Here is a 13,669-nt window from a genome sequence, read left to right as displayed (position 1 = left end):
GGTGTCCAATTTACCTTTCTCCTTTGGAGAGGAGGCTTCTTCTATCTGATTCTGCCCCACTGCCCTCTGCTCGCAAGCTCGCGCCGCAAAATGAGCAGATGGACTTAGTTAAGTTAGCCCCACTGCCAGCTTCTTCGAACCTCCATATACCTCCCCCACACCGGTGCTCCCCCAGCTTGTTCGATTCTCGGAGTGCACGAGCTAGACAAGGTTAGACAGTTTTGCCAACGCCCAGTCTTGCCGACCTGAAGCCGGAAAGGATTTGGCTATACAGAGTAGGGACTGGGCGAGGTTTTGACCGACAGAGGATTTAGCCACCTCAATAAGCGCATGAATCCCCTGGAAGTCGACCGAAGCGATTTATGCAAACAGGAGGTGTCAGGATTACTCCTACAAGCCCAAGAGACCCGACTGTCAGATGATTTCACCAAAACCAGAGCGAGAGCAACCTGTGAAAGGTATATCAGGCTATCCAGAAGCGTTCTGCCATAGGCTTTTGGCTGAGGTGGGGGGGGAAATTTTGAATAGACAGCTCGTCTTAGGGAGGGTCATGCCTGTGCGCCACCCTATTTTTTTTAGTACCATAAAGCTTACTAAAAAAAATAAGGAAATTTCATATTGATTGAACAGTGGCTTAGCTGTTTGCAACTCGCTTTCAACTACGGTTGAATTGCAATTTTGCAGAGCTTCGCCCAGTCCCTAGTGTCCTGATGGTGTAGAATTATCTTGAGCCTGAAGACTTCAAGTTCCAGCAACAAGTCTTGATTTCCACCTGGATTTTCAGACCTCCCACTCCAGTTGCCTTTTTGTACTTTGATTTCGAACTCATTGCACATCGATTCGATTGATAGTCTTCCTGAACTCCTTCTAATTCATTTCTCCCCGTAGTTCTCCGACAATTTGACAAAAATGAATTCCAAATTCACTTTTCTGCTAATTGTGCTACAATTCATGTCTACAATCACCATCATCTCCGGGGCAGGTATTACCTGTGATGAATTGTTTCGCGGGCCGAATGATGATTTTCGTGAGTAGAGTAGCTGAAAGCAAGGATTTCTTGAAATCTAACTGGGTATGGTGTCTTGAATCAGGTTGTGTTTCTTCTTCCGATGGCATGAACAATGACTGTGAAAGCTGTACTAATATCAATGTTGCCAGTAAGTCTCAAGAGCCTCAATTACATTTTCGTTGCTGAACTGTTTTCCTTTGCCGTGAATCAGCGGGGGAATACTGTGTCTTGGCGTACCAAGAGGTTCCGAAGGGCACACAAATTCCAAATCAAGACACACCGAAGGTTATAAAGAATGGAAATTGCAACAATTTTGAAAGCCTTACCCTTAACAATGCCCCATATGGATATGGTGGGTTATTGCAAGACGAACATTGTATGGTCAAGTACAAATTCTGATGCGTTTCCAATTGTATACATAGGTTGTGCCGCAGGACCTAATGCCCCACAAACCCTATTTTGCAATGCGATTATCAAAACCACAATGTACGTCTCATCTCACTAGATCATTGTCAAGATATAGGTGCCAATCTATCAACAAAAGCTCATATCTCCGATTTTCTGTCCCCAGTCCAAGTTAGTAATAACCTCAGCTCCCTTGGATTCTTACCATACTTCAGTGCAACTTTGTGGCACGAGTCTCGATATTCGGAGCTATCAAATTTGCACTTTCCATCTTCTTCTAGAGAACAAAATTCAAGCTGACTTACCCTTTTGGAACTTCAGGCTGTGAAAAGTGCAAGCAGCGGGGCAAAAGATCACCCGAGGTTATCATATGGAAAAATTAATCAAGCTGCTGTAAGTTTGGGAGATGAACTTACCAAGGAAGAGCCCATCATCATGTCTGTTTTTCATATTGACGCTGACTCTTTCGATGTCTGATGACTTACCTTAGATGGAAGAAACCGACGAGGCCGATCCGTCATGAAGCGATTTTCTTTGATCTGTATAGAATGGTCAATCGATAGGACGCTTGCTATGTGCGCCTCATTGCCTGGATTATCAACTGACCCTTCACACCTCTATAGACTATACTTGCTCCAAGGTCTTATACCATTTTATCATGTACATACATCACCTGAATAATTTGATCATATCTCCGGAGCTGCTCCACAATTCAAGGACGATCATTGTCACGTACAATTCATGTTCAACAAAGGAACAAACATCACATGTGGAGCAAATGTGTGTAGATTTGTGAAGTCATACAGCTTCAGGCTTCACAAATCCAATTTGTCAAGTATCCTTATACGGATGTGTGCAACATACCCAGATGTTCACTCGGATGTGCGACTAGGAATGAGCGCATTTGCCCGAGAAACTTTTGAGATTTGTATCATATATCGATCACTTTTTGTTTTTGATCAAGGTCTATAGTAGGTATGGATCATGTTACAAGTATTAAACCACAAAAAAAAGGTCTTGACAAAGATATATATACATTTATGCGCGTTACTTTGCAAAATTTGAGCGTATTGGAAGACAAACCAGAGCCCAAGAGATCTTTTTCAAGACACGAGGCAATCATCTTGGCCAATCCCAAACATCGCTCGATCAACTTCCTTCTCAATCTTCTTCCAATCTGACCTTCTTTTGATGAACTGGATGAAAGAAATGTTCCGTTGGTTGTAGGACACACAATTGGGGTTCGTTTTGAAGCCAACGAAACGTCAGTCGGATAACAATGGTTAAAGACGGCGGTGCCGGCCACGTGCAATAAGAAAATCAGGGAGAAGTTAGTAAAATACAAATCAATGGTGCAGGTGGATCAAATACTGAACCTCATAAATATCTTCAACCCTGAATGTGCCCCCGAACCTCTCTACGTCTCTCGCAAGTTCAGCCAAGAGTTTGGGGGACTCGATGATGAAAAGACTTCCGAGCAACTTTAGGGAAGCAAATTCAGCTGAGAGATCGACCGATCTGAACGACTTGGAGACAAATTGGTGGTAAGCGTTCAAATCAGCGATGAGTTGAAAGCCTCCTTCAACAGATATAATGAGTCTCTTCAAATGTTTGCAGATCATCCTGAATTCATCGTTCCCAAATTTGTAAATCAGCCATCAATGAGCTGCGTGTTGATGGAATGGCTTTTCATCATTTACGGATTGTTACTGACCCGTGCAGTCTTAAACCGACTTCTTGGTAGAATACCTCCATTATCTGCTTGTCAGCTCCTCTGCTACTTTGAAGTAGCCCGCAGTGACGGTCCAGGCAGTCAAGAGCAGCGCGACATGCTGCTGTTGGCTCTAAATCTCGTCCTCTGACATCAGAACTTGTGGGATTCTCTGCGCTGTGCCCGACCAATACGGCATCTGGACAGTAATCTACACCCGTCTGAGCCTCACTCATCACCCGCTCTACTTCACTCATCAGCAATCCCAGACTGGCATTGAGTCCACCTGCGACACCATCGTCTAATCCCATTTCGAAAGCGCGCTTTTCTCGGACGATGGCATTCAAGAAATCAGTCCGATCGATTTTCTGCACCATTTCGGCTTCATAGTAAGCTTCCACCATCTGTTGTATTGTGTCTGCTATTTGGACAAGCTCGAAATATTCAACCAAGGCCAATAATTCTCCTGATTTATTCTGTTTCAGCAATTTTTTCGACTTATCGCTTGAGCTTGCTATATCAGGTATCTGATGGCGAGACAGTTTTGCTGAAGCTCTTTGATGTTATTTTGAACGCGGTGGGAGATGACAAACACCAGTTCAGCCAGTGGAGATTGAGGCATAATGCTAGAAGGTAGATGTAGAGAGATTGCACTCGCCTCGTGAAAGCTGGCTTGATGTGTCTTTCTGAGAGGGTTTGCAAGAGATGAATGAAAATCTCTTCAAGTGTATCACGGACCTTACTACCATAAAAGCCCTTGAAGCTCTCAAAAGTCTCTACTCGCTTGAGCGCCTCGCGATCGGCAGCGATTAATTTCAAGGAGACATCGAGGGAGAGTAGCAATCTGAGATCGTTGACCTCATCTCGTACACTGCCGCTGGTCGACTCTAGAGCAGGATCTAGTGCTATGTTTTGAGGTGGTTGATGATCCCCCACTTCAGCATCTTCGTTTTCGTCCAGCCAACTCTCCAATTCGTTGCCTCGCACGCGACCATCCACAAGGAATTGGGCATCTTTGTACCCGCTCGCTGTTGCCGGAGACGACATTGAACCCGGGAGTGCTGGCGTTTTCAATCCCCCAGCTACTGATTGAAAGGCGCCCGCGCCTACTGTTGACAACGCGTTGAATGAATAAGCAACGGTCTTAGGGACTACACTGACTGGGACCATCAGGGCGTCTTTGAGTGAGCCCAGTACGTTGCGTTTGAGTGCGGCAGCATCAGTAGTAGGCTCAACTCCCACAGGGGGACCCCATTCCGCGCAGAGTCGCTCGAGTACCTCTTTTGTCCAATCTGCCTCTTCTTGCAGATAGTCGCTCAAATGAATCTCGAACATCTTGTTAAAAATGTCTTCGACTGCGCTCAGAGTCACTCGCTTGTTCGGTGGCTTGATAGCCATCGTGGTTTCGATAGCAGCCCTGAGCTGACTGTATACTGCCACGGTGGACAGCTGAAACAGTGGTTGTGGGAGGGACTGAGCCGAAGACAAAAGGGTGGTGATATATTCGGACAGCTGATAACCAAAAGTCGCGGTCAGATCAGCTATGTTATCGTCAACGATCCCAATGTAGCTTTGGATCATCTAATGGGCTACAAGGAGCGATGGATGGGACGAATACGCCCACACCTGGAGTGAATTACTTCATTGAATCTACGGTGTGAGGTGACTCACCACATCCACTGCAATGCGTTCGATAAAATGTAGCAAGACAGTCGCATCAGGTGGGAAGACGCGGGCAATCAGAGACCCTTCTCTGGTGATAGTCTCGAGTACGTGCCGCATGTAAGTTTCCATTGGACGAAAATCAACTCCGTCGGCCATTTGGCCATTTTGCGTCTCAGTCCGACTACAAAGAAAATTGGCCGAGGCTTATATCAATGTCAGTCAACTGTACAGGCCTCGGCAAACGCCTTGCGAGCGAGCCGACGTCAAAGTCAGCATGTTTGACAGTTTGTCCGAGGGAAGGGGGAGGGAGAAACATTTGAGTCTTACACTAGGTTGTCGAGAGGATTAAATCGGGTGTCATAAAAGATCTCCCGTTTGGTGATGAAAACCTGGATGACAGAGGATCCATCGCATCCGAGAGCCCAGACAAGCTCGGACGCCGTTCGCATAGCATCTTCGTCTCCACGGTCATCTGCATGCTCAAATTCACTCAACAAGCTAGCTTCGAATACGTCGATAGCGCTTTGAATATTACGAGCAAGTACCGGGTTTGCGAAAAAACGGCTGGGCGCTAGAAAAGGGTTCGAAAGCAGTCTGAAAAGAGTGGAAAGCAGTTCCACGCGATGACGACTAGTGAGATTGGGATCGGTAAATAGGAGAGAAGACGTGGTATGATGATATAAAGAGTTGAGATAGGGCATTAGGACGACGTATTGTTGAATGAAGCGCTGCCGTGAATTGAGGGGTTGTGAACGCGCCGCAGAGCTTGTGACTTGCAAAGGTTGAGGATGACCAGGATCGAGTGCCAATGAACCCACATCATTTTCTCTCGCGTGAAAGACCATTAGCGAGTCTTCTTTAGGAGGGGACAGAACGGATTTGCCAGGACAAGCGCCTGACTCAGATATGACTCGTGACGTGTCCTTCAGTTGCAAGGCGGTAAGTGAAGTTTCAAGAGACATGCGAGGCTGAGTATGGCGGTCTAACGGCAAAGCGACACGATTGGGCGCGGTGGTAGAGCCAACGACAAAATCGCCAAACAGTTCGTCATCGCCGAGACTTGCAGAGGTAGTATTCGACGTAGGGCTCACAAGAAAGTCTGCCGAAGGCTGAAAGAAAGCATGTCAGATATTTCGATATCATAATTGAGATTACCAGCTATGTAGCTCACCGTAGGTCCCTTGTAATCAAGCCAACGAATCTTAAGATCCCAGATGCTGTCATCTTCAGATAAGCGCCGGAACCGGCGGCTGACGCTTGCCACCCTCGCGAATTCATTAGGGGTGACAAATTGTAGAACGCGGCAGAGTACACTGTCCGGTAACCTAGACAGACGGATACCTACAGAGGCTGTCTGTTGTGGAGAGGCACGCAAAAGCTGTTGATGATAGTGATGATGCTGAGCTCGGAAGCCAATGAAAGAATGAGGACGAGCAGGAGGGGCGGCCCGGCGAGTCGGTGGAGTGACGGGAGAAACAGGAAAGGAGAAAACCATGAAGATGTCAAGCGAAATTGAGGGACATGGAGGCCCAAAAGATATGAATGATAGCGAGAAATGCGATGTGACGCGAAGAGCATCTCCAGTGAGGTCGACAGTCGGGCGATGTGCTCGGGGTAAAGCTACAGCCAAAAGCCCGCCTACCCGAGCCAGCGGGCTTCGGTACGCCGTGTTTCTGTCCGATCACTGTCACAATGACAACTTGTCTTCACAGTCACGACTCAATGCAGCATTCTGGACAAACTTCCTCCCTCGTAAGTTGGCATTTCGGAACTCTGCAGGAATCAACTTCTCTTGATGGCAAAAGTAAAGGTTGAAATGATATCCAACCTTTCTTTTTAGTTTTCATCATGATCAGTGGCAGAACAACTCAACACCAACTTACAAAAACGTGGCTCATAATGCTTTGAGTGAAACCAGAACCAGTACAGAAATCAAGACAAAAATCCCATTCAACAATCTTCATTTCTTGTAGAGCACGATTCAACATGAGTCTGTTGATTGAAGTGATTGTTGACTTCTTTCTAGTATTTTTGATTGAACAAGCCCAATCAAACTGGTTATGATTGGATCTGTTTGCTTAGTATTCTGAAATTGATCACCAATCCATAAAAGATAGAGCGATTTTCTTTATTAAATAGTACACCCACTTCGGTAACCGTTGTGTGACGTGTGCGACCGACTGCGCACCACCAAAAAGTCGCACTGATTTTCGGTCGCATATGTGACTGAAAAAACCAATTCGGTAAACCAAAATGCGACGGAAGACGCCTTTGCACATATGTGCAAAAATTGTGCGCATTAGGGGGGCTCAAGTCAAAAAATTTTACTACTTTTATCGTAAAAAACTTTTCCCAATTTCATAAAATTTACACAAAATTTTATGAATTTGGGAAATGTTATACGACATCCCAAATTTTTTTAAGCAGCAAATTTGCGTAAATTTACTGCTCAGAAGCAGATCCGAAAGAAATTTTTTGGTCCTTTTTTACGAATTGGGAAAAGTTTTTACAGCACGGCACCGTAAAAAACTTTCCCCAATTTTTTAAGAAAAGGGTGCAAATATTTTGACTTGAGCCCCCTTAATCTTGAAAACGACTCAAAGCCGTATATTTTCAAATTAATGCAACTGCAACTTTCCATTGCTCTCTCTTTCAACCCATCACTCTCCCTCTTTTTCTTACTTCACCAAATTTCATCCTTCATTACCACCAAAAATATCAACTTCATAATCCCTGAACTCCATTCACTTCAAATAATGGATCCTCTAAACAAGCTCGATCTTGACATCACCTTTTCAATCTTGATATGGCCATTATTTTGTCTATCGGAACAATCAATAGTGGTACTCAAACATAAAAACCCAATTGAAAAACCCATGGACAAAACCCATGACCACCCGATTGGTTTTTGGGTTTTGTCCAACGGGTTTTTCCACTTGGTTCGCCCTCAGATGTTTGAAACCCCCAGCCCATTCCAATACCCCTTCAAAATGCCGAGACTCTCGTACCAAAGGCAGCTCTTAGCATCTGTCAACACCCTTATCGTATCTCAGGTATTGCTCCTTGACACAACTACCACTTCACCTTTGGCCCCATCTTTCCTTCCAATCTTACTTGCCTGCTTAATGCTTGTATCATTCATGAATTCCAACAATGACGGCGATTCTGACGATAACATCAAACATCAAGAACATATCACCATCTTGGCTTTCATAATCATCATGATATCTGCAATGAATCAGAGCGCCTTCATCAACGGACGCAAGCGAAAATTTGAAGAAGACAAAGCCACCGTTGCGACTCTTTTGATGATACAAACCAAAGTCCACAGCAGACGATACCCTTTTCCTAGATATCGCCGGCCTTGTTGTAGTTTAAAGGCTTTGACTTTTCAAGCATGGTTTGATGAGACTGAACGCACTTGGCTAACAGTTGTAAGTGCATACAAGAGATTGGATTCCTCAGCTTGAATTATATGTTACTGACTTCATATCATCTCCAAACGGCCTTAGGCACGTATGCAAAGGGATGACTTTACAAAACTGCTACACAAAATCGGATCAAATCCTATATTTCACAACAACTCACGTTGTCCTCAGGCACCCCCTCAGTGGCAGTTATTGGTCGCTTTAGCGAATTTAGGATTGTCGGGAAATGGAGGCTTGTGTCCGATCAAGGCCAAGTTATTCTCATTAGCGGGTGAGTCATAAAAATTGTGTTTCAGTGTGATCTCTTGTACTGACTGTTTGAATAGAGGGCAGTGTGGTCGATTATACCAAGAGATGCATCCATGCCATTCTTGAGTTGGAGTCCAAATATGTACGCTGGCCAAACGCCAATGAACGAGCTCAAATTAAGAAACGTATCGGCAAAACATCATGGTTTCAAGATTGTATAGGTTTTATTGATGGCACTTTAGTTCCTTTAGCCTCAGAACCCTCAAAAAACAAGGAAGATTATTACACGCGGAAGTCAATCTATGCATTAAACTCGCTTATAATCTGTGATGATCAGCAAAAGGTCCTGTACGCTCATCATGGTTGGTGTGGAAGTGCACACGACCAAAGAGTGTTGAAGTCAACTTCTGTATGTCATGTTCTCCTCTCTCCTTTTTATGACTATCAAGCTGATTAGAAGCGCTTCAGTTCCACCAGAACATCTCCTCTTACTTCTCAGCAGGAGAGTACATCCTGGCGGACTCCGGGTATGCTTCAAAAGAACATATCGTACCGGTGTTTAAAAGATCAAGATCAGGAGGCCTTTCAAGCGCTCAAACTCACTTCAATAACTCAATATCGAAAATACGAATCGCATCTGAACATTGCAATGGAATGTTACAGATGTGATTTGGCTTGCTTCACGAGCTACGCCTGGACATGGGCAACTCGAAGGAGGCCAGGTTTGCATGCGACTGGATATCGGCTTGTGTGGTCATCCACAACTTTATCATTGTTGATGGCACACCAATGGCAGGATTTGGAACAAGCTCCAGCTTGGAAGCTATAGATGAAACTGATGATTACAATTTCAGGAGGGCTAATGCAGAGTCTGTTGGCATCCATCGTCGTGATACTCTATTTGCTGATTTTTGTATTGCCAAAGGTTATTGAGTGTTTTTTTTCAGTTTGCCGATGTTTAGTATTCCAAAAAAAGAATGGTTTGTTTCCAAATTTTCCAATCTCTTGAAATACAAAAATTTGTTTCCAAATTTTCCAATCTCTTGAAATACAAAAATTCAAATTTATATCTCTTCAAAGTTTTGTTTCAATTTGCATTGAAAGCAGTGCACCTCGAGGAAAACAACCAGTTTGAAATTTGGTAATTTTTACAAAATCTCTTCATTTTTTTGGGTTCTTTTTTGGATTAAATTTTGCGTAAACATCAACTTTTAAAATTGCATACAAAATTTGTTTGTCAAAACAGAACAAATTGTAACAAAGCGTTAAAATCTCACTACATATTTGAAATTGAACATCTCATTTTATTCAGTTTTTTTGCCAAAAGAGCATTACAAGCGTAAATGAACCCATTGGATTCAAATTTAATCAAAAAGATCAAATTTATCCACTCTCTGATTGTGATTGAGACGCAGACCCCAATTGAGAGGGCTGGATGTCCGGTAGATTTCGCAAGGCCAAAGCCTCTGCCTTCTCCGGGTCCATGTTCTTTTGAATAAGATTGATAATCATTTGGGAACGTGCAATTCTAAGTTTCACATTCATTTCTTCAATTGCAAGTTTTTCCTTTGTTGCAAGTTCAGTGAGTTGATTAGTGGTAATAATGTTCGTCATTGCTGTGGTGATTGATGAGGTAATGTTCTCTTGAGTTTGGGCAGAGCGTCGATCACTTGCTTCTCTTTCTTCTTGGGTGGAGAGCCGAGATGATATCACATTGAGACCTAAAGGGTCTTGAGGTGTAGAGGTAGCAGTTCCTTTGCTGCTATGTTGACGACGCTTCTGGGAGGTATCAATAGAGGGGGAGAGGGAAGGAGCCGGTCGCTTCCCTCCTCGGAAATGACCAAAGACGGGTGTATTCTGCGCGTTTGTACTACCTTGAGTTGAAGGTCGTTCCCCTTGCAGATCGGTATTGAAAGAGTCTTCCCACATATAAGGCATAGTGTCATTTGGGGTCTCAGATGGTTGATCCTGAATGTCCTTCGAATCGGCTAAAGAGTGCAAGTGTTGGACTGATTCACCTCCTAGTGAGTCCCTTAGCGCCAATGGTTGGGCTGATGGTCGGTCTCGAAAGACAGGCTCAAGTTCCTTGTACCACGGGAATTTTTGCAGTATTCTCACTAGATCCAACCATAAAGAATCAGTAACATGAAAGTAGCATAGATACTTGATTGAACATACCCTGAAGAGATCCACCAGACACTTTCTTATTGCCTTGTCTCTTTGCCAATTTGAAAGCCAAGATGTCTTCATTCAAGACAGTGAATTGGATGTTTTCACAATCAATTTCTTCATCTCCATTTCCCTTGCCAGTAGCAAATCGGATCGTGTTAGCATCTCGGAACCACGTCTCAAGTTTTGCAATCTGTGTATAACAAAAACGTTAGTAACCTCTTCATTTCACACCATACAAACTAAAAAACACCTACTTTCTTTTTGCATTCTCGACCAGATCTCATCACATGCCCCTTGCTTACAAGATACTTGGCCACCCATTCACAAACCACACTTTTTGTTTTGGTGCGCCAATCATTATAATTTTCGAACACACTGCACCACTCAACAACCAGATCAGCATCGGACTTGCCATCGCTATCTGGTGTGAACCAGCATTTTTGAGACAACTTGTTGACGTTTTTGTCTTCATTTTCATCAATCTTAGTATCTTGAGTTTCAGTTCGAGTTTGAGATTCAATTTGAGATTTGTTTTCTTCAGACTGATTCTGAGACACTTGAATACTATGAGATTCTTCAGTAGGATTGTGAGCAGAAGGTTCTTCAGATTGTTGAGAAGGCTGAGAGGCTGCTGGCTTTTGAGGTCGTCCTCGAGTCTTTTTAGGTGTTTCAGCCATTGAGGCGCGATTGAGATGAGATGAGAGTGAGTTTTCGAGGTGAAATCTGAGAAGGGTAGCCTTGGGTAGCCAATTTTTGCTCAGGTGGAAAAACCCGTTGGACAAAACCCAAAAACCAATTGGGTGGTCATGGGTTTTGTCCATGGGTTTTTCAATCGGGTTTTTATGTTTGAGTACCGCTAATATTCTCATTCAAACTTACCATCAACCTTCTTTTATTGATCCCAAGTTCCTTGTTTTCCTTCAAATCACAAATCATTTCTTTTATCTCAACTCCTCGAGTGGTATCCAATCATTTGAGTGTTGGATTGTATTTGTCTCTCGCTTATTACATATTATCGATCTGATTTGAAATGGTCACTTTTAAAGATGTTTTGTTTCTGATGCAATAGATGATAAATGATACAAAAAAGCTTTAAATTTCCTGGAAAATGAATCAAATTGAAAAATCGCATGAGTCTCTTGGGTTTGAATGATTCAAGTCAAAAAGCAATGATGTTGTGGCGTTGAAGGGCGAGAAATAGGGTGATGTCAAGACCATTCGACTGCTTTGGCAATCATCAAAGTCGATGACCTCGTTTACCAGTCAGTGAAAGGCGTTATTGATCTCAATAATGCTGAATTCTGATCACATATCACATTGTATCTGTTTACCGAACGTTTCCAAAAAGTGGAGTGTTGTGTGTTTTTATACATACACACACGATGAGAAAATTTCTCACCGTGATGAAAAAGTCGCATTTATTTATTAAGAGCATCCGCACTCGTGCGGCAACTCGGGTGTGGTAAGTGTAAATTTACCGAAACCGCAGGGCTTTTTCCACACCGGTGGAAAAGTAGACCTGTGGTACAAAATTTTCGGATCAATTTGAGGTAAGCCAGAAGTAAATACAATCCTGGCCTACCTCATACTTTATACCCGGTAACTACCCGGGTCCTACTGCTTTCGAACTCGACTCAACCAGAATCATTCGACCACATACCACCACTCATCAAATGGAAATCAAAGAAACAAAATCTCGCAAGCCACGTGCTCCGAACTGGACAGTGAAAGAAGAGCAGCAACTCACAATCTCTTGGATACATGTGTCTTCCAAGCCTGAGATTGGAACGAATCAATCCTCCGAGATGTTTTTCAAGAAAGTCGCTGATCATTTCAACTCAAAGATTGATCTTCATCATCGTGATTGGGAACAAGTTCAAACTTGGTGAGTTGACTCGTTCTCTATCAGTACTGATAAATTTACTTACTCATTGTTATTTTGCACAGCTGGAACTCTCTCCGAACTTCGACACTTAAGTTTTCTAGTTGTTACGCTAAAATCGAACGGTCTCCTCGAAGTGGAAGCAATCTTGTCGACATCATGCGAGATGCGAAGGCGTTATATACCTCAGAAGATAGCAAGAAATGCGAGTTCAAGAGTGAACTCGCATGGGAAGTTTTAAGATTGGAACCGAAGTGGATCGTACCGGAACCTGCTCCACTTCCACTCCCTCCTTCCTCAGCTGTTTCCATCGCCAGCTCAGCACCACCAACTGATAACGAACACCCTTCTAGTCCGGTTCGACCCTTAGGCAAGAAGAAATCAAAAAGAATGAGATTAAGTGAGGCTAAGGATGAAGAGGGAATTGATAAATTAGCTGAAATCAAAGCAGAAGAACGTGATATAAATGCAAGAAGGGTATCTGCCATGGAAGAAGCAAATCGTCTTACCCAAGAGATGATGGGACCCGAGATTATGGCAAAAGACCTTGAGATTTTAGATAGAGATGAAACTACCATCAAAAGCGAGGTGGCTAGAAAGGCTTTGAAGAGGATGAAAGCTCAGATCCTTCTCAAATATGAGAAGATGGAAGTTGAAGACACTGATGCTTGATAGGTAAGCTTTCTCTTCATTTTCTCAATTGCCATCATTTAGGTTGACCAAATCTTTTTGATTTCAACTTTTCAACACACAGATTTAACTACATTATGTTTTAAAAGTTCTTCAATTCTATTTTTACTTTTGTCTTTCTTTTTTTATATCAAATTGTTTTTATCACCTGACCGATACATGTAAAGAAGCTATAAGGCCAGATTTTCCAGATTTCTTATACCACCTCGTGCCAACCATCCGGCTGTGATGAGATCACGAGTCAAACTTAAATGTGTCTCACTATTGTGAAGTTCTTGAGAGGCAGCGATGAAAGTGGTAAGTGATGGGGCCAGACGTGGATCTCGGACATTTGGAACCACTCGAGATTTGCTGTCGTAGTCGGAAACGATGGGGTCTTTTTCAAGCCTGGCCATGTTGTGCAGCACAATGCAGCAATACATGATCTTCCTTATATCGCACATTTTCCATAGGCGGCC

At 43.4% G+C, this 13,669-nt stretch overlaps 2 protein-coding genes across 2 annotated transcripts; one reads left to right on the top strand and one right to left on the bottom strand.

The window, feature by feature from the left end:
* Nucleotides 1–909: 909 nt before the first annotated feature.
* On the top strand, nt 910–1,797 carry MELLADRAFT_123600 (uncharacterized protein; the record flags this gene model as incomplete). Its single annotated transcript, XM_007410650.1, has 6 exons — nt 910–1,027; nt 1,092–1,157; nt 1,221–1,361; nt 1,432–1,495; nt 1,581–1,585; nt 1,736–1,797. 6 exons carry the CDS (start codon nt 910–912, stop codon nt 1,795–1,797), a joined length of 456 nt encoding a protein of 151 aa, XP_007410712.1.
* A 720-nt stretch (nt 1,798–2,517) lies between these two features.
* MELLADRAFT_87530 (uncharacterized protein) lies at nt 2,518–6,285 on the bottom strand (the record flags this gene model as incomplete). The annotated part of the gene is made up of 7 exons (XM_007410606.1): nt 2,518–2,610; nt 2,791–3,037; nt 3,129–3,652; nt 3,864–4,637; nt 4,797–4,971; nt 5,118–5,899; nt 5,962–6,285. 7 exons carry the CDS (start codon nt 6,283–6,285, stop codon nt 2,518–2,520), a joined length of 2,919 nt encoding a protein of 972 aa, XP_007410668.1.
* Between the last annotated feature and the right edge of the window lie 7,384 nt (nt 6,286–13,669).

Source organism: Melampsora larici-populina (genome assembly GCF_000204055.1).
Source record: "Melampsora larici-populina 98AG31 unplaced genomic scaffold MELLAscaffold_21, whole genome shotgun sequence".
In the NCBI taxonomy this organism is placed as follows: Eukaryota; Fungi; Basidiomycota; class Pucciniomycetes; order Pucciniales; family Melampsoraceae; genus Melampsora; species Melampsora laricis-populina.
Note: the sequence above shows the minus strand (reverse complement) of the source record. Positions and strands in the feature narration are given on the sequence as shown.